Source organism: Porites lutea, chromosome 8 (assembly GCF_958299795.1).
Source record: "Porites lutea chromosome 8, jaPorLute2.1, whole genome shotgun sequence".
Taxonomy (NCBI): Eukaryota; Metazoa; Cnidaria; class Anthozoa; order Scleractinia; family Poritidae; genus Porites; species Porites lutea.
In genome coordinates, this window is record NC_133208.1 from 32003796 (window position 1) to 32024094 (window position 20299).

Here is a 20299-nt window from a genome sequence, read left to right on the forward strand (position 1 = left end):
TAGGATTGGAATTAATTCACTAACCTTGAGATTGGTGTACAATCAGCATACTTAAGTAACTCTATATAAATCTAATATGAAATGAACAGACAACTCCTTGCATACAGGCTTTTATTTCTCATTGAAAGCAATAAAAGTTTTACCTTGATAAGCTGTTCATTGTGTCAGTCATTCAATAGCCTGCGTAGCTGGCGGTATTGTGTGGGTGCAAGATTAACGTTTTGGCGGCGGAGCCGTGTTCCAAAAAAAGGGAGTAGGGACGAGGCGGTTGAAATATTTCTCGCGGCTTGCCATCAAATCTCACTCGACTATATTACAACGGCTCCGCCGCCACATCTCACTCGACTACTACACAATACCGCCAGGCTAGTCATTCAACCCATTTATCCCCGAATTCAACTCCATTTTCTTACTTGTCAGATAGAAAGGTTATACAAAATACGGCAAACTTTCCTTTAATTATAAGCCCTGGGCTCACACCACTTCAGAGAAAGATCTGAAGAAAAATATCCGCGCACTCTGATTTAAGCCCTGACCTAGAACCCTCAACACTCACAGAATCACGCCATACCATGGTTCGCAATGGTTCTGTCTATGTTTTAGAGGTTGGTTTTGGCCAATCCTTTATTTTCTTTGCCAGACATCAACTTGACACTTGGACTCTTGCCCCCCAGAAGACACGTGGTATGGCGTGATTCTGTGGGTGTTGAGGGTTCTAGGTCAGAGCTTAAATCATAGTTCATCAGAGCTTTCTCTAGTCCGCTACACAGCCGTTCTTAGAGTCGTCACGCAACGCTCCTCCCCACTGTGGGGAGGAGCGTTGCGTGGCGACGCTAAAAACGGCTGTGTAGCTAGCCTGAGATCATGCCCTCTCCCTATTATCCCTTTAAGTCTCTCACGGGAAGATGGCATGATGCATTTTTTTGTCGGATCACATGTAAAAAAGCCAGAATCTGGACTTTTTTTTTCTGATTGGATAGGAAACAATACAGATGATTTGCGCTGTTCCAATTGGCCAAAATGCCGCCATCCGTTAGTTGTTGTTGATTTCAGTCTGCATTTTTGCTTGCGTCATGAGCAGTGAATACACACGCGAGTTCGTTATAAAATTTCTGCCGGCTCAGTTTTCTTGAATTTGAAGAATGCCTAAATAGAAATTTCACCCATTGAAATGTTTTCCATCTCATCGTATACTAAAAAGTTGCAGTCAAGAATTCACCGATCATTTGAATGCAATTTGATACCGGCTACAAGTTACAGAAGCGACAAGCGGGTTCACTTTTCAAATAATCAATTCATCAATGGAATCTTTCCTCCTTCAGAAACCTGCGAATTATTCTGAGCGATCCTCGCTTTCACAACACCTTTCAGTTCATAAAATATGGTGCTTCAGCCTAATTTTTTTTTTCACTGCTTTCGGCACAGAACGAAGTCAACGAGCTTTAACCAGTAAATTACAGCAGCTCCAGCTAGCAGTATTTGGACACATTTAAAATTCTTTTTAGGAAGAGCCATCTGAACATGGACGTACTTAAAAATTTTCTTTTCCCTAAAATTGATTTCAAAAGAGACATTATTCGAGCCAAAATTTGATTCCCGTATGGTAAACGCTTATTGGCTAATAACATGACAGGTCAAGGAGACGTTAGATTACGTAAATTAGGGGGCGGTTAACGGCTTGTTCAATGAATGTATCAGGCGTTATTTTTTTTCCTCTCCCAAGCCAAAGAAAAAAAAAAAAAAAAAAACACCTGATCTCAGGTTACTGTGTAGCAGACTAAGCTTTCTCTGGCTGTTACGCCATACTGACGAGCTCCAAAAAGGGCGAAACAGCTGTCTATTGTTACAATCCCTCTCTGTTTTGAGTTTTTGAGTTTTTGAGTTCTTTCGGTGTCGTGTTGATGTCTTGCAAAGTTAATTTTCACGTAGTATGATCAGCATTGCAGTATTCTTCTTGAAGAAATTAATTTGTCTACTTGCCATTTTTGCCGATCAGGTCTTTATAGATCCTACGTTCCTCGGCATATTAGTTTGCGGTCCTTTGCAGTCTTTTGTGGTTAATGTTTTTACTTAATGTATTTTGGGGCCGTAGATCTTTTATATATCCGATATGCTGTGATTCTTAAATGGTTCTGTCCATGTTTTAGAGGTTTGTTTTGCGTGATTCTGTGGGTGTTGAGGGTTCTAGGTCAGGGCTTAAATCAGAGGGCGCGGATATTTTTAATCAGAGCATTCTCTGGTTCTTTCTATGGCTACAATCCCGCTCTGTTTTGAGTTCTTTCGGTGTCGTGTTGATGTCTTGCAAAATCAATTTTCACGTGGTACGATCAGCATTGCAGTATTCTGCTTGCAGAATTCAATGTGTCTACTTTTAATTATAACATGCTTTGACAATAAAAAAGACTGCTATTTTGAAAAATTTCGCTAGTTAAAATTTAAGTAGTGTAAGGTAGTTTTTACATTTGTAGGGGCAATCCTGACATAGCATAGAAGTAAAAAGAAGTCTACGATTATTTTTAACAGTTACATACGAATCATTGTAATCAGCACTGTCACAGGTTTTTTATTCTCACAAATTAATATTAAATGACTTGTAGTTAATAACTGACAACAGACATCCAATCACCTGTTTTTTGGGCGACAGCTCGCCAGTCTAATGAAACAGGTACGCTTGGAGATTGGCCAAACGGTAAATATGTTTTCATATTACCAAAGATGGAAAATAACAAGAAAATTTTAAGGCTCCTTCTTTCTTAAAACGTGGTCCTTGGCAACAGTATCAATGAATGGTGTGGTTCTCAAGAACGTTTTGGCTAAGTGAATATTTCCTTTTAATTTCATTCTGATTTGACAAAATGACAAACGCTCACTATAAAAAAGAAAAGAAAATTTCGACAATGTCCATCCTGCCGAACATAGCAGAACAAAAAACGGGATAAATATTAATCAAAAGGGAGAAATACTCGGTTGCCTTTTCTCGTTCACTGTCTCTGTACATCTGCGGACTGGGCCTGGACCGCAGCCAAGTGAAGCCATGTCTAGTCATGTCTTTAACAATTATTCCTCCAGCCCGAATGGGCTCTGAGTCAATAGTTTTAGTAAAATCCAACTAGTTGGTCAAAAATATCAAGAATAAAAAATTTTACCTATTTAAAGCTAGACTTTAATCCTTTATTGCAGCTAAAAAGCCCGCGCTTTTTCGCTACTAGTGGGTTATAACATATAGCCTAGTAGTAGCTCAACCAATCAGAACGCAGCATTGATAATAGACCACTAGTTGGATTTTTCTAACGTCTGGTATTCATTGTGTTATAAATGAAATGTCTTCGGGCATTCTTTCAGATTTGCAAACGACAAGCAAAAGTTCTATATTCTTTCGTCTCCTTGGCTTATAGTTGGTCTATTTTTCGTTATATCCATACGCCAAAAGATTGTAAAAAGATTTTGCACGTATTTCTCAACAAAACGTGATCAGCGTTACTTTAATCACGGCAGCCATGTTGGAATTAACAAAAGCGGTTCTCTCCGCTGGATTCTTACATCTATTCAGCCTCATGCAAATTCTGAGAATTCTGGCTGTCTTGACACGTGACTCCAAGCCAATAATTGCGAAGGAGAACACTGTCTAACTCAGCTAAGTATTCACCTGGACAAAATTAGCTATCTTTATCTTAAAAGATTACGATTTAATATTGGTAGTAGCGTCCTTGAATGAAAGTCTACTTTAAGGTAAGGTCATGATAGTCTTTAGTTTATCATTTAATATTTTCTCGCCTACAATGTGGACAACTGTTTTAATTTCCTTTCTGTAAAATGTTACATGTACTCTAACCGTAAACTTGACCTGTCTTTTGCAAGCAAAACAAATCACTATTTATCTTTTTTCGTTTATGAACTACATCGGGCAGTCACAAATATCCCCAATTTCCTTTTGGTCTGGAAAATCATCAAACATTTCCCTCAAAGAGATAAAATTGCATTGAAGCAAGCATTTTTATCGAAGTTGGCCGTCAGTGGAATATAACTTAGTCAAGGTGACCCATTTCTTTCACATTTTCTTAGAGAAGTTCATTAAGCTAAAAAGCTATACGTGACATTTTTTTTTTTTTTTGTGAACATTTGGACTGCAAGTTCGAAGCTAGTAACAAAATCAGGATTTTACGTGAAAAATTGTTCGGTCACAAATGTGACAGGAGGGAAACTAAACAAGGAATATTTTCTTAACGCACTTAAAGTTTGGTAAAATGGACGAGACATGCACTCACTTATTAGCTGGTTTGTTTAGACGTAACAAGCTGATATTGATCTGAATAAATATTGAACCACCTGAATAATTGCCAGGGTAACATCACTACTGGAAACTACTTAAATGCAAGACAGAACTTCCTTTTCTATAAGAAATGTTCTTTCTAAAACAGACGGACACCCTTTACATTTGTTAACAACATAATCAGAACTTCTCAGCATGGTATTTCGTTGAGCATTATTGAAATAATTTCATGTTGACATATGAATTTTAAACGGTATTTTTCATTATTTGTGCTGAGTGAGTTTCTTTTTTTTAATCTAAGCGGAAATGCATGAAGAGGAATGAAAAAACACGTATGTTTACCAGTTGGACGTGAGCTGATTACTTGCCAGTCCTATCTTTGCTTCGTTCCGTGCGTTGGATTTCAAGAACAGAAACCCTTTTCTCGCAGGTAGGACAGTGTAAAATAATTCAAAACGAAGTGTAACTAATAATATTTTCCAGGTATGAGACAATTATGTCAAGTCGAAAATAGGGTATTTTGAATAAGATATGCAGTGTTAGACCCACTCGATATGAGTGTAGCTTAGAATGCGGACACTGACCAAAGAATCAGCTACTTCAGAAAAAAAAACCGTCCCTAAGGTTTCTAGTGATAACGTCACAGTTACTAAGATGTTTAGACTATTTTCAAAGCAAACGTTTTATTTGTAGCTTCTTTTAAAACATTTTTCGTTGTTACATGCCAGGCCGCACAATTCGTGTGTTCAGGGGTTTTTACATTTGCATTGAATTACAAACCTACAGCTGGTGGCGGCTAAACTCATCATAGATAACAGGAGTTTACCGACTTAACCATTTAAAATATTTATCAGAGATTCTTCTTTCTTGGTTAAGACGAATATAAGAAGCTAGGATTTTAAAAGCGTTTTTGAACATAGTAGTTTATTATCATATGGTCCATATGGATTGAGTTAAAGTGATCAACTCTTCTTGACGAGTATATTCAAAGCTCGACTGTTCAACAAAAAGGTTCGTTAAAGGTGACAATACTTTAATTAAAATTAGCATTCGATACCCAAGCAGCATAAAGAAGAAGAATTTGCACGTCGACATTAGAAATGTCTTAATTGGTGTTCTCTCTTTCTTTATCAGATCCAAGCTTTAAAATAACGAAATAAAAGTAGCGATGATTCAGTTTGTTTGGCCAGATTTGTTCATCATTATGTGTGCATTTTCCGTTCTCAATGTTACTATGTGTACATTTTCCGATTTTAATGTGCTGGCGATCCTTTGCTGATATCATTGCTTATACATGCATAAGAATTTGCGTAAGAAAGCCATTGTACTCAAAGAAGAACCGAATGTACGTAATAATTGTAGGGATGTATAATTAAAACTACGAGCGCTTGCTGGACCGTCGTAATTAGTAATAATCATCCGTTTTTGTAAAAACACCAACGCACTTTGTAATACCTGTCGCAATTTGTAATAATCAGTGTCTTACTTTGTAATAAAAAAGCTGTCTTAATTTGTATTAACTGTCCAAAGCACTTTGTTGTAAACTATTGAAGCTGTCGTAATTTGCAATAGTTTCATCGTACTTTATAATAAACTTTAGGCATCACATTCTCTTGATATGAGATTGGTTTTATGACTTTGATCTCCGTCAAGACATGAAATTTATCGTAATATTTCGACTTGTTTGCATTTTTCCATATCCGTTAATTTCATCGTCGGACAATTCTCAAAGATTATGGTGTCTGCCAGACGACGATCGAATAGTATCCCATGATGCACCTCGTTTCATGTTATATCATCACTGGGTACGTGACATATCATGATCAGTAATATTCAGCACGCGCGAAATGAACATCGCAGTGCTCGATGTGGATGGTTCCAAACATGTTTCGGTTCAGCAGCTTCTGCTTTTGAGATTATCGAGTTGGCTTATATTCGTTATGCTTTAAAGGAGAATTTCAGTGTTACTTGAGTAAGAAGGGTTTTGCATGTGTTTCACTGATCTGTCGAGAACTACCGCTTGTGCGCTCGGTAGCAACTGATAAGCTTCGCTAGGTTCACTAGGAGAACCCAGGCCTGAGGAGAACCCCGGGAGAACCAAAACCATGACTGATCTAAAAAGTGGTTCCAACAAAACAGCTTCCACGCTGTGAAGCTAATTACCAAAGGAGGATTTATTACAGCATCGCGCTCACAGGCGCGGCTCAGTTTACAACGGCAGTTACATATAACATTTAACCTATCGATGCGACAAACAATTGTCTGAAGCACAATCTACCTGGTACTGACTCAAGAAATCTTAAATGAAATTTCCTGGCCAGAATACTAATCTGTTCTTTTGAATAAATAAAGTCTCTGATGTTTCTTTTTCAAATTCTGAGCAGGCTAATTTACCTTGCGCCGGCTTGCATGCTGCGTAGCACCTTTCTTTGGGTTCCTATCACACTGAAACACACCATTATTCACCTCTCCTTCTTCGAATTAAAATAATTATTGTCAAATTCCTTTTAACAATAACCACTTTGAAAGTACAAAGTAATGGCTTCAGCATAAAGCGCTCTCGAAAGCGCCCAACAGATTGTGGCCTTCAGCAGACTTTACCCATGGCGCTGAAATGTGATAAAAGATTCGAAATTTCAGCCATCTTTGGTCGATGAAAAAGTCTTCAAAATGTGGGTACTTCTGGGTACTTCTTAGCCTGTACAATATTCAGGACTTCATTTTTCTGGCGTGAGGTCCACGTTTGGAAGATTTCAACATATACTCCTAAAATTCTTGAATATTCATGACCTTATTGTCGGTCACTGAACACTTTGTGATGGGAAGACTAATTGAAACCATGAAAATAAATGTTTCTATGTGGAAACTTCGCTCTTAAGGCATTGCACATCGGAGAAATCATGTCAAATAACGAAATAATGCAATTTTCTTACTTTTACTGGAAATCGAATGAGAAAAAAGCCGACGGGAAAACGACCTTATTTCACGATGGAATCTGCCATGACTGCGATATTGCGTGATACTTCTGGAAAAATGCATCTGGGATACTATTCGATCGTCGTCTGGGTGTCTGCATTGTTTGTTGCTATTTTCCTACAACCTAGCAGAAATCAATTTATCTAAGCAACACTGTCGAGGTTTAAAGCATGCTCTGAAAAGTTAAGTAGCGTACACTTCAGCAAGAGTTTTACTGATCTCTATTTTTTATTCCTTGAAGGAAGAAGATATAAGCCATTTTCGTTAGTCAACTGAATGGGATTTCATGTTTATGAAAAGATATAATTGTTAATGAAGTAAGTAATACAAAGTGCCATGGAACTATAACAAATTGCGACACCTTAAATGGATTTATTACAAAGTGCGACAGGTATTACAAAGTGCGATGATTTATATAACAAAGTGCGATGATTTATGTAACAAAATGCGATGTCAGTGCACTATATATCAAACAAATATGTTCAAAATTTCTGGAAGGCAAAAATCTTTTAATGAGCTATGCATTAAGTCTCGAGCTTTTATTCAACTGTATTGCTTTCCTTCAACATACAGAAGTAAGTGAGTCGTTAGAAACATAGGGAATAACAAAAATCGGGCGACTTGAGAATCGCCTGCTCACGTCCCCTTTCTTGTTTATGAGAAATATTATGCGAGTTATTGCATGTGAAGTTCATGAGTAACTGCGGCTCTTTTGCAGGTAATCACATAGTTTATAAAGATACCATTTTTATTTTTTCCAGAAACATTATATGAATGGAAAGGCAAAGATGAAAGTTTCCTTTCTGATTTTAATAGCCGCTGCTAATTTATTTATGCATGTGAACTCCACGGAAAAACGACGGATAACATGTGGTAAGAGAGCGACTTTTTTTTATATATTTTTGTCTCTCAGATAGCTTAATTCCATCCCACAAGTTAATTTCTGGCATAAACTCTTTCCTTCCTTATTCTGCCTCGTCCCCACTAGACGACATCATGGCGGCCGCGGATGCAAACTCAGGCTCTCTGCGAACATTTGTATATTTCTCGGCATTTATGTGTCTTTTGTATACTACAAGTCCTTATATCTGCAGAAGAGCACTTTTCTAAACGACAGTGATGTGTATTTTGTCTCAAAAGTGAGCTGCAGAACTGAAATTGCGGGTAATTTACGTCAACAGAGGAATCCGTCCGGAGATAAAGAGTTTAGTAATTCGCTCAAAGCTGTTATGCTTTGTAAGCTATTTCATTGAGCCTGTTTCGCCCTAGCTCTAATTGCTCTGGCTGGCGACATCGAGTCTAACCCCGGCTACCAGACGCTAGACGACATAAGGAACACTCGTGGACTGAAAATTGCTCACTTAAACATACGAAGTCTCGTACACAAGACCGACTCTTTACGCCTTGAGGGAATCGACAGTAAAACAGTGGACATTCTAACTCTCTCCGAGACATGGTTGGATGGGAATATTTGCGACACAGAAATTAATCTTCCTGGATTCGTGTGCGTTCGTCAGGATCGCACTGGCATTAAAGAGGGATATGGTGGTGTAGCTATCTTTGTGGGAAAAGGTTTGGCTTTTCGCCTGCGGAATGATATTAATACTGGCGGTCACGAATGTCTATGGATTGAGTTGATTAGAGACAAATGCAAGCCAACACTCGTCTGCTGCGCTTATGGAGCACCGGATTCTGACTTTCAGACCTTTATTTCTTCGCTACATGAGAGTATGTCATCTGTGGATCTGGAAAAAACGGATGTGGTAATTCTAGGCGATTTAAACGCAGACATGATGGCGAGTTCTAAATTGCCAAAAAGAGAAAAACAAGAACTTCTTAATTTTTCGCGGGCCTACAACTTTCACTCAGTTAATAAAAGAACCGACGCGCATAACTGACACCTCGCGGACAATGATCGACTTGGTTTTTGCTAATAATGAACACCGCATTGTCAAATCTGGTGTTGTTCCGGTACTGCTTAGCGACCATTTTCTGGTATTTTGCATAATTAAAGCTGGTATTACAACAAAGGCTGAACCGAGAATACTCGAGTATCGCTCCTATAAGAATTTTAATCCGACTTTATTTAATGATGATCTTAGGAATATTCCCTGGCATATTGTCGAAAACGAGGACAGCGTCGACGATGCCTTGTTTACGTGGAATAAAATGTTTTCGGAGGTTGCTGATCAACACGCACCAGTAAAAAGAAGGCGTGTCAAGGGAACACCTCTTCCATGGATGAACAGTCAGATAAGTGATTCTATGAAAGAACGTGACTGGGCGCATAGAAAGGCGCGAAAATCGAACTCGGCGCGTCATTGGTCAATGTATGAAAAGCTTAGGAACAAGGTTAATGGCTTAGTACGAACTGCCAAGTCTAAATATTACTGTGACATGATCGAGGAAGCCAAGGGTGACTCAGATAAGGTGTGGAAAGCAGTGAACGAAGCATGCAATCGGAACTCATCTTCAGAGAGTATTCAGTGTATTAACTCTATGTTCAGCATATAACATCCCAATCCATTGCTTCTTCAATGAATAGCTTGTTTGCTTCCATTGGCCGAATTCTAGCAAGTAGAATACAGGCTTCCGTCTTGAATTTAAATTCCATTTCAAAACACCCGCTTTTCCAGTTCGAGTTGACTGAATTGGATCAATCATTTGTGCTTGAGCAGCTTTTGTCATTGAAAGCAAACAAAGCGATTGGTCTTGACAAAATTAGCGCGAGACTTCTTAAAATCTCAGCTCACACAATTGCACCATCTGTTGTTAAACTTTTGAATCTTTCAATTCGCACTAGTCAATTTCCCAAATTGTGGAAATGCGCGAAAATCACGGCATTGTTTAAGTCAGGTGACAGGACCAACGTTTCCAACTACCGCCCCATCTCAATCCTCCCTACACTAAGCAAGATTTTGGAGAGAGCGGTACACTTGCAGTTGAATAAGTACTTGATTACCAATAATTTATTGTCCAACAAGCAGTTTGGTTTCCGGAAGGGTTTCTCAACTACAACAGCTTTGACCTCATTTGCTGATGAAGTGCTCTCAAACATGGAACAAGGAAAGCTTTGCGGGGCCGTGTTCATCGATCTAACCAAGGCATTTGACACGGTAGACCATCAAATAATGTCATGCAAGCTATCCGAGATCGGCCTTTCTGAAACAGCTCTTCATTGGTTCCGTTCTTACTTAACTGGTAGACAACGGCGCACATCATGTGGAAATGAGTTATCTGAGGAACTTCCAGTCGAGCATGGGGTGCCACAGGGTAGCATCCTAGGGCCTCTGTTGTTTGTGATTTACATAAATAACTTGCCAAATGTGCTTAACTCCTGCTACGCGTCACTTTATGCAGACGACACTGTAATTTATTGCTATGGTACATCCTCAAAGGAGTTGAGTGATAAGTTAAATAACGATCTACTGGGTGTGGCGAAATGGCTCATGATCACAAACTGACTTTAAATTTGGACAAAACTAAATGCATGCTTATCGGTAGTAATAGGAAACGCGAAAGCAAAGTAGATTTGACTGTTTCAATTTTAGATCGTAGTACAAGTAATGTTCGCAGCTTTAAATACCTCGGTATACATATATCTTCGGACTTCAAATGGACTGATCATATTGAACACCTAACTGGGAAAATCAATCAGAGGCTTGGGCTTCTCAAGCGTATAAAGCATTTATTGCCTTTCAGGGCGCGTCTACTTTTCTATAAAAGTCTTGTTATGCCCCTTTTTGAATATGCTGATCTAGTATGGGGCGATAAACATTATATTACCCTTATGTCTAGTTTGCAAGTTTTGCAAAATAAGGCCGCTAAAGTTATTTTAAATAGACCATTGTACTCATCCTCCACTGAGGCATTAGCCGTTCTCAAGTGGCTGCCTCTAGAGAAAGGGCGATTTCAAAGAAGGTGTGTACACGTATACAAATGCATCAATGGCCTAATTAATCACGATATGGACTTGATTAAACAAGACGTACTTCATAGGCATAATACACGTAACAAAGGCAATTTTAGATTACCACGTGTCAAAAGAAATTGGGGGAAGCAAAGAACACAATATCATGCCGTTTCCGATTTTAACTCCCTCAGTCAGACGATCAAAGACTCAAGGAATTTAAATAGTTTTAAACGTAATGTTTTTAAGTTTTTAATATAGCTACTTACGTTTAATTTTTACTTATACTTATTTTTAATTTTTTATGCATTTTTTGTATCTTTTTAATCCCATGGTAATTTTATAGCTTTTTTGGTTTTTATAATATATATCTAGTTTTGAGGTCCTTTTTGAAAACCATATCTTTTATGAAAAAGTTTCCTCAATAAAGATGATTATTATTTTATTTCCCCAGCCGCTCGCGATCCCCGCTCGCTCTCTCCGCTTGTTCCCACCACCCTTCTCTCGCGCATCTCGCTTGTCTCTCTCGGCTTGTCTCTCGTGCTCGCGAGTTCCCCAATACCCACTTAGCCTTGGGAAAGCCTCTGGAGGAGGCACTTCCTTATTGACTTTTCATGTCTTTTCATTTATCCTTACTAGCAATTGACTTAGTGCTTGCGGTGTGGTGAAATTAGACTCTCCCATGGTTTCTTTTTTCGTTTTTTCAGTAAATTTTGACCAATTAGCAAAGATGTACTGATACATCTCGGACGAGCGCCTTAACATAAGTAAGGCTGTCAAATCTAAGGGCCAAGAGTTGGCTCCGGAAAGTGGTGAAATTTTAATTTACAACGTTTGTATGACGGGAGGCAAACCTGTCCAAAATATGCATGTGCGTAATCCACCCTGGAAAGATCGAAAACCCCTTAATCATTTATTTTAATTATAAGTTTGTCGATATTTTCAAATTTCTAAAGTTAAGTTCGTTTATTTATATTACGGAATTCATTAAACTGAACGAGCGGTTTATCCCATTTAGCCCGGGCTTTTTATTCGTCCCTGAGCCAGGGGGGAGCTCCAAGGTGTTCAATAGCCCCCTCCCCAACCAATAATAATCGAAAGGTGTCACTCTGAATCGCTGATGATAGAAAACTCAGCAGTATTATATCAAATCATTCAGCTAACAGTGTGGCACTGATCAAAAATTAACTTACGACATGTATGACGTCATAATTGCGGCGTTTATTTAAAATTTGCATGTTCACTTTTTTTACATGTTTTTGCTACCCTCTGTAAAACCAAATTCATTGATACTTTTATTAATTTTATGACAAATGCACAAATGTTCGCTGTTGTTGCTAAGAATTTTACGTTAGCAATACATTGCTCTGGACGAGAAGAAATGTGACGTCACATAACGTCGTAAACCCACCATATTGAAATTTCGAGGCAACCATGTTCATTTTTAATTCCGCAGTTGCAGATAACGATGAAGTAAGCAAAAATAAAGCATTTTATCTTTAAGAAAATTTGGAAGTTTTCCTCTCACCATTTTAAGTTATAATTAATCAAAGTTAACTCGGCTCGTTGTGCCCTCTCCTCCAGATTAAATAACGTGGAAAAAACAAAAACGAGTTGTAATATAATATTTTCTTCAACATAACGCAGGTTTTATTTACGATGGAAGTAAAAATGAATACGACGCAATCAAATCTGCTGTCAACCACACAAGCGCCACCAGCAACGTTTCCATAGCATTAATCATTTTTCACGTCTCTTCAGAGAAAAGCCTTTTTGACCAAGGTAAGTTATCAAGGTTAACTTTGCCATTGAACGTAGAGATAACATTAGCTTTAAAGAAGCTCTGTTACCAATTTTATCAAGATTCTAACAGTATGAACCGCCAACAAACTGAGGGAAACGTAAAAGTAATGCTCAAAAATTAAAAGAAGATATTAGTAACAAAGCAAATACAAAATTAGGTGCGGATGGACAAACTTGAAGAGTATTAAAAAGGATTGAAATTATGGGGTTTTGAAAACTTGTTAGCCTAATAGGTTTTTTTAAAGTTCATTTTTGTTGTTGTAACATTTGATATAACGCTTGGGAGGTATATTTGTTGGACTTGAAGCTGTGGTTTTGTCGTTAACAAGTAATTTCTTCGTTAAGCGCGTAAGTTAGAGTAATTCTCAATATTAACAAAATGAACTAGAACCATGATACAGCCCCTTTAAGTACCTTTTAGATACCCGTCATGAAAACGGAGTACTGATGAAGAGACAGGTGTTAAAATTAGCACACAGTCGGCCTTACATTTGTTAGGGCGCTTTCCAAAAATCAGAGGACTGGCCTGCAGGACTTGTAATTTTTAAAAACGAAATTTTACAAAATATGTTTTAGGGAAAGACTAATCTGGCTGCATTTTCCGTAATATTGGAATTTTCATAACTATTGAACCATTTTGGCCAGCCAGTTCTGACAAATGGTAAGCGCTCTTAATCATTTAAACACTACTGTATTTGCAGCTACCGCTATCATGTAAAAGAGCACGTTTTACCTTTAGCTTTAGCAATTACATACAGCAGCTGTCTTTGCAGGGGGCGGGGGTTAATGTTTAAGTGCCTTACGGCCATTTGCTAGTCTAAAGATTTGTTTTGGTCGACGCTGATGGCTAGACCATGAAACACGCGCAAATAATAGACATCTAACATGGTGGAAAATCATGACGTGCTCACGCAGCAAAGTCCTCTATCACTTAACATACAGCCCGTTCTTTCGAAGAAATACAAGGCCACCGAAAAAAGTACATAAATTTTTACTCCAAAGCCGATGAATTGTACGCGAATTCTCGAGGTTATATAAGAATAGACTCTGGTTAAGAAAAATCATAATTTCTTTTACCCAAAATAAGGATGTGCAAAAAATTTTATTCCTATCTGTAGTGGTTCGCTGCCACTTTGATTTCATTTAAAATCGGTTCGATCTTTCATATTTTGTTTGAATCATCATCAACTTTATTTTCAGCTACTAGTGTGTTCCAGCAGCAAAATATTACGGTACTGATTGGCGGAAGTCAATCGGAGTCGCACGCATGCTCACTGTCCACAGTTACTGGCATCCCTCTCGTTCGTCTCCATGAAAGACTTATACCATTTAATCAGTGCGACAAAACAGTGGATATGTCAGTGGACTCCACATACATTGCGCATGCCACGTTTGACGTTCTAACCAGCTTTCACTGGAGGAAGATTTCATTAGTGTTTGATGGTAACTAAGAGTGTCTTAGGCCCCATTTATTTAGAGCAAAGTTGTCCTGAATGGAAAGGTCACCACCGCACGAAAAATTGGATTTACACAAATTTGCTCGGGCAAATAAGGTGCAAAAAAGTGCAAACTAGGACAAAATCAAAGGCAAAGATGGTAAATACCGCGTTTACATTCTGGTTTACATAGGGTTGAAAATTCGTGGGCCAATGCGTACATCTTTGCCCTTGAATTAACGTAGGTTAACACTTCTTACACCATATTTGCACTCGGTAAATTTGGTGTAAATCAAATTTTTCGTGCAGGGCGGGCTCCTACTCGAGTTACCCTGGTCGGGACAATTTTTCATACGTTTCCTTACAAAACCGGTGGCGAACTGATTAAATAAGAAACAAAAAAATTGGCTTGGCTAGAAGAGTGACCCGCCTAGCCTGGTCAGCCTTTAGTGATGGTACTAGTGGGTCACCTTCCTAGCCAGGCCAAATTTTCTCCATATAAACACTATGGCTCTCCCACCCTGGTCAATAAGGTCAAGGTAGGACAATCGCGCTGTTTTAGACAATCAGATCACGTGCAAAGCGTGCGCTAGCGCTGTTGCGGGCAAAGGGGACAACATTTTTGTCATATAAATTAAAAGCGCGCTAAAGTTGACACAGCTGTGAGCTAGGGTGACCCTTCTACCCAGAACACATTTACTCCATATAAACGGAACCTAAGTATTATTCAGAATTACTTCCTAACAACGCAAATTTCTAATAAAGTGTGATGTAATTGTTAATAAGATTATTCCTTTGCAGCTATAATTAGAACTCCATTTATGCTAAGGCTTTTCCGCAAAACCGCCTATTCCATGGATGAAACATTGAACGGCTTTATCTTCACCTTATGTATGACACTCATGTCTGTCACTTCGACAGAGAATCGGTTACTTGATGCTGGTTACTTCTACGCAGCTTTCCAGAATTCCAACTTGGCCATGAATTTAGTCCAGCTCGCAAACGGAAGGACAAGTGAAGAACAGAGAAAGGCAGTTTTGAAAGCCACTGAGGAAATAACAGAATTTGGTCCTGAAGTTATTCTGCTTTACACGAGCAAAGAAATAGCCCAACTACTGTTGCAACAGGTAAGATAAAAAACTTTGTCTATTCTCATTCGCGTAAAATCCGCCGTATGAGGATTTAATCCGTTACTAGGAAACCTGCCAAACCGGTTAAACCCCGTATTAATATATAACACATGACCTTAATTTACTGAGATTCCCCTCATTTTATTCATGTGATAAAGACAAAAGGATATGACGTCATCGACGTTAATTTATTCCCCGCAAGTTATGGAGATAAGTTATTGAGATTCCCAAGCAAAATAGGGCCTCAAAAATGTCTACTATGCTATTGCCGAAAAAAGGGGTAAAAGCTAGTTGCTAAAAAATTATGCGCGACTTGTCGAGGTTAAGAATGGGTTGACGATGTGTAAAAAGGTTTTAGGTTCCTCCGCCTAACACCCACCCAGCCCCCCCCCCCCCCCTCCACAAAGAACCTCATACTATTAACCTTTATAAAATTAAGACGTTTACAGTATTTATGATCTATTCAAAAGAGGGCTATATCATAACTCATTTCGTAAAGTTCAGTGGTTCCTAGCTATTTTCGTTACTTAAGATAAGAAAAGTGGAAATAGCTTGGTGTTTTATTCTCTATTTATAGGTACCCTGTGATCTGAAGAAATACTACAAATGGATACTTCAAGAAGAGGTTTGTATTTACTGTGACATTACATCAAGTATTACTTTCTGATCAACTTTTTTCAGGACGTTACTGAGGGAGTAACCAACTCGAAGAAATATCTGAAATTCAGGCTACTCTTTTCAATCATCGTCAAACAATGAGGATATTGCCACTAGCAAGAGCACTTCGTTTTACACGAGTCTTCCAAAGCTTTCAACCAGTGTACTCCTCGGTATACTTCGACTATATTGCTAGGGCTCCAAACGCAACTGAAAAAGTATGGTAGCATTAATATCTAGATGAAGAAACCATCCAAGGGGCTTTCACCAATCATAACCTGCATTGTCGCCGGAATTGTCACTCGAGACCCAGAAGGAGAACTCGATATCGGGGATCCAAACTGTCTGCGACACAGGCTTATCGATCTCTGCAAGGTGTGATTGAGAAATCTCTCGAGCCACCGAAATGCTATATTTTAATTTCTTTCCACTGGTTGATGAGATACCCCGCATCGCATTACTTGCGCTATCAGGATAATAATCAGTGGCGTCACCTTCTTTGGTCTTTCTCCCACACGGATTATGCAACCCACAAAAAAAAGTATTCTGTCATGTGGGAAACAACGTCTGATACCTTGCTATTGCAAAGGGTTAGTTCCTCGATAGCATCGGAAAGTAATAACGAATGGTTGTGAGCAATTAAGGTTTTACGATACATAATAAAAAAAATATATCTGAATACCTTTTTACTTTTTACTTAGGTATCCTTCAAGCTAGCCAGTTTTCCAAACAATGTCGTTCTAGCTTTTAAGCTTCCATACATACCTGATGCAATTCCCGGCATAAATCTCGAGAACTTCAACGAGGTAAGCTGCACATACGGGACGCCAAAGCTTTACGAGCGTCTGCGTAAAAGGCCAAGTTAACCTGCTTGTCCTTACTTGTTGTACCTCAGACTAATTTCTGTCTAAAACTGCCAAGTAATAGCTCTTTCGATAGCGGAGCTCTTGCGCGAGAACTAAAGCGGGTGTAGGATAGCACCATGGGTAATAGCGGAGCTCCACCCGCGCGCGAAGCGCGCGCGTGGACGGAGCCCCATAGCTAAGGAAATGTGGTAATCTACCCATCCGAGAAAATTTGGTAATCACGTGACCGTACGCCCGACCGTCCGTCCGCACCACAGGGAAACCAATGTTTACTCTCACACTTTCTAGCTAGTTTGGGAGCCAAGAGAAAACTAATTGCACATCAATGTTGTGATCATTTGACAGCTGTCAAAACAGGATATCCGCTGACCAGTTTCACCTGACCGTACCGCGGGCTCAAATGTCGACCCATCGAGGTCGAGTAATTTTTTGAAGTTATCCGCTGACAAATTACCAGTTTCAAATGATCGCGGGCTCAAGTCTATTTTTTCCAATGGTTCATATGAAATATGTTGTGTTTATGTCACTATGGCCCCTCACTGTCAAGATTTTGATTTCAAACTGACCTCGGACGCGAAAACTCAGCCAGCTTTTTAATAACACTGGTGGAGAAGACCTTTTCTTACCGTGGTCACGCGTTGATCACGCTCTACGTCCAATTTTTGTACTCTGATTGGTCAAAATTTGACAGGTGAGTTCATGCGGAAAATTTTTGCAGCGTCTTGAAAGTTGTTTACTTTGACACCTGAAGGTGACAGAGTTTGTGTCAACTTGTGATGTTTTTAACTGTCTTTTTCCACTGGATGTACAAAATGAAATGCAGCTGCTATCAAGAGTCTTCTGTTATCCATCGCTGGTTTGTTTATTGGGTTTTTGGTAGAGAAATGCGTCGCTTGTCAAAATTGGGTATTCCGATTTCGGATGGCATCGTTTTCGTTTTTCACCTTGCTTAATGCGTAAGAGGGTTTAAAATTCTCAAGCAACTGTGGCCTTCCTTGATATCTTTCAGGAACTGAATCTCGAATGGTAAGCCTGAGTAATTATTGCATTTGATGTTTGTTTTTGTTATATCTAATTTTATGAAGTCGAGCACACTTTATGCGGCAAGTTTTTGCACGTTTGTAAGATTTGAGTCAATGATCTGACCTAGTCAGGTTTCATGTAAGCTTACAGAACTTTAAAAGGCCTTCAGATATATTTTCTCACGGCAAATAGAAAGAAAACGTTCCGAAGAATATTTAGTTATAAATTTGGCTGTAGAAAGAAAACTTTGAGCGATTTTCTTGCTTCGAGGAGTTCATCTTTGAAAAAGGCAAACACCGGGAGGCCGGCTGTAAGTAAAACAAAATAAACTTAAGCTTAAGCTTTAAGCTTAAAGACTCAGGATTTTTAGAGACATTTTAATACTTGTCTTCGTGAATGAAAATTTTTGTCTCTGTAAATGTTTCACCGAATTATATTTCTTTTATTAGTGAACTTACGCAACAGGACGGGAGAGGGAAGAAGACGGCAAACCTTGTGTGACAAGCGTGACAATAATTTTGTTTGAAATAACTTTTCGCCAAAATTCACTCTCCTTTAAACAGATCTTTTTGTAAAAGACCAGAAAACATTGATGTTAAGTGAAGATCACGACAAAACACGTAAGAAATAGCCTTGTCACGTTTGTCACACACGAGCGTTCTGCCGTCCTCTTCTTCTGATTGTTAGTAGTCTCTCTTGCAATTTTAATCGCTTGTCCGCGGCGTTTGTTTTCATCGTTCATCAACATCGCTTGCAGGAGCCTGACTTAAAAATGTCGCGCGTATCAAACGCTTTATAAGATTACACATCGTTCTAACTGAAACCATTAAATAACAAAAAAATAATGATAATACATTCGGGATTATGTTGAAGCGTATCTCTGTTAAAGTTCCTTCAAACACTCGACCACACACTGACAGCTCCCACTAGAAATGAGAACCGGCTGTCCGTATGGGTGATTTTGGAAATTTTTTGAACGGTTTCGCTAAAAGCCCACGATTGATCGTCCTAAACATTGACTGAGTGCAATTTGTCTCGAAAAATTCTGAGATACCGTATTCTGTCCGAGGTCTGTATGATAAATAGTACTGTTTCACCTCAGATGTGATGTATAAAAAGTATAAAAGGTTGGTTTACACACCCTCAGATTTGTTGGCCAGAATTTGTAAAGTAAACCTGTCGAACGCAAAAAAATTCGGCTTGATTTGTTTTCCAAGAATTTGTTTTCGAGGCCTAATCTACTGTGATAAAGAGCCATTATGGCTATTGAATGTGATCGAAGATGTTTGCTGTTTTTTGGGTGTACATATTTTTAGGCTATCAACTCGATGCAAGATGTTTCACTCTAAAATAACTTATCCTTTCCCTCAAAAGTCACATGAATGTGCCCTTAAGTTAACTGATTTATGGATTACAAATTTATTGTTTGGTTTAAAATATAAATTTATTAACGGGAGCTTCGCTTTTAGCCCTGGCTAAATCTATATATTAAAATTTGGTTACCTATGCATCTAAGAAATTTTGGCTGTAATATAATCGTCCGCTTTGGGTATTAATGCGATGCAGTATAACTGTAATTTAAGTGGGTCGAGCGTCTCAGATTCTGAGTGTGGCTGTTGGCACAAAAAAGCAATAATATCAAAAATGAATGCACGATTATTGTTAGCAGAAATATAGCGAGTAATTGAGCAGTTATTAACATTTTAAAATGTAAAATCTCCTTCTGTAGGATCTTACTGCTGTTCAGGCATATGATGCGGTCCAGGTCATTTACCAAGCACTAAACAAAGCGCCGTGTTTATCACTAAACAAGTCTAGTAACAATGAAAGGGATAAAGATCTTATATTTAACTGCATGACAAAGGTACTGACTTCATATATCTTGATTAATTTTGAAGTTCTTAAAAATAAATCCATGGCTGATTCTCAATTTTCACTCCTTGAGTAGCTTAATTTTTCTCGTCAAGGATCGACTTAATTTTCAACTTTACTTGAGGACCCATTTTCCCAATGTTCAGGTGGCCTAAAAGTAAGGATAAGTGACAATCTAGGGAAAAAAACATGAGAACCTAGAATATGCCACCTTGTAAAAGCCGTTTAAAGCTGCATGGTTAAAGCTGGTTTAAACATCTGAATTTTTTTTCCTGCCATGAAAAAAGGCCGCTCATGTCCTTACTGGAAGATCATTCCTTCTAGTCAAGAGGAAACCTAGCAACCCGGCCTTTAAT

General features: G+C 38.6%; 4 protein-coding genes across 4 annotated transcripts in view; 3 read left to right on the plus strand and 1 right to left on the minus strand.

Annotated features, from left to right (window-relative positions):
• LOC140946388 (methylcrotonoyl-CoA carboxylase beta chain, mitochondrial-like) overlaps nucleotides 1-20299 on the minus strand; it is a 135446-nt gene that overhangs the window by 42275 nt on the left and 72872 nt on the right. The gene's annotated exons all lie outside the window — the stretch shown is intronic.
• Nucleotides 9158-9760, plus strand: LOC140945569 (uncharacterized). The gene has a single exon (XM_073394580.1). It carries the CDS (start codon nucleotides 9158-9160, stop codon nucleotides 9758-9760), a length of 603 nt encoding a protein of 200 aa, XP_073250681.1.
• LOC140945060 (uncharacterized) lies at nucleotides 10737-11444 on the plus strand. The gene has a single exon (XM_073394129.1). The coding sequence runs from the start codon at nucleotides 10737-10739 to the stop codon at nucleotides 11415-11417; it is 681 nt and encodes a 226-aa protein (XP_073250230.1). The 3' UTR covers nucleotides 11418-11444.
• LOC140945570 (glutamate receptor 4-like) overlaps nucleotides 12022-20299 on the plus strand; it is a 19468-nt gene continuing 11190 nt past the window's right edge. The window contains exons 1-7 of the mRNA XM_073394582.1: nucleotides 12022-12031; nucleotides 12804-12938; nucleotides 14160-14402; nucleotides 15317-15522; nucleotides 16103-16150; nucleotides 16884-16988; nucleotides 19801-19935. Coding sequence (XP_073250683.1) covers nucleotides 12022-12031; nucleotides 12804-12938; nucleotides 14160-14402; nucleotides 15317-15522; nucleotides 16103-16150; nucleotides 16884-16988; nucleotides 19801-19935 — 882 coding nt within the window. The remainder of the gene's footprint in view (nucleotides 12032-12803; nucleotides 12939-14159; nucleotides 14403-15316; nucleotides 15523-16102; nucleotides 16151-16883; nucleotides 16989-19800; nucleotides 19936-20299) is intronic.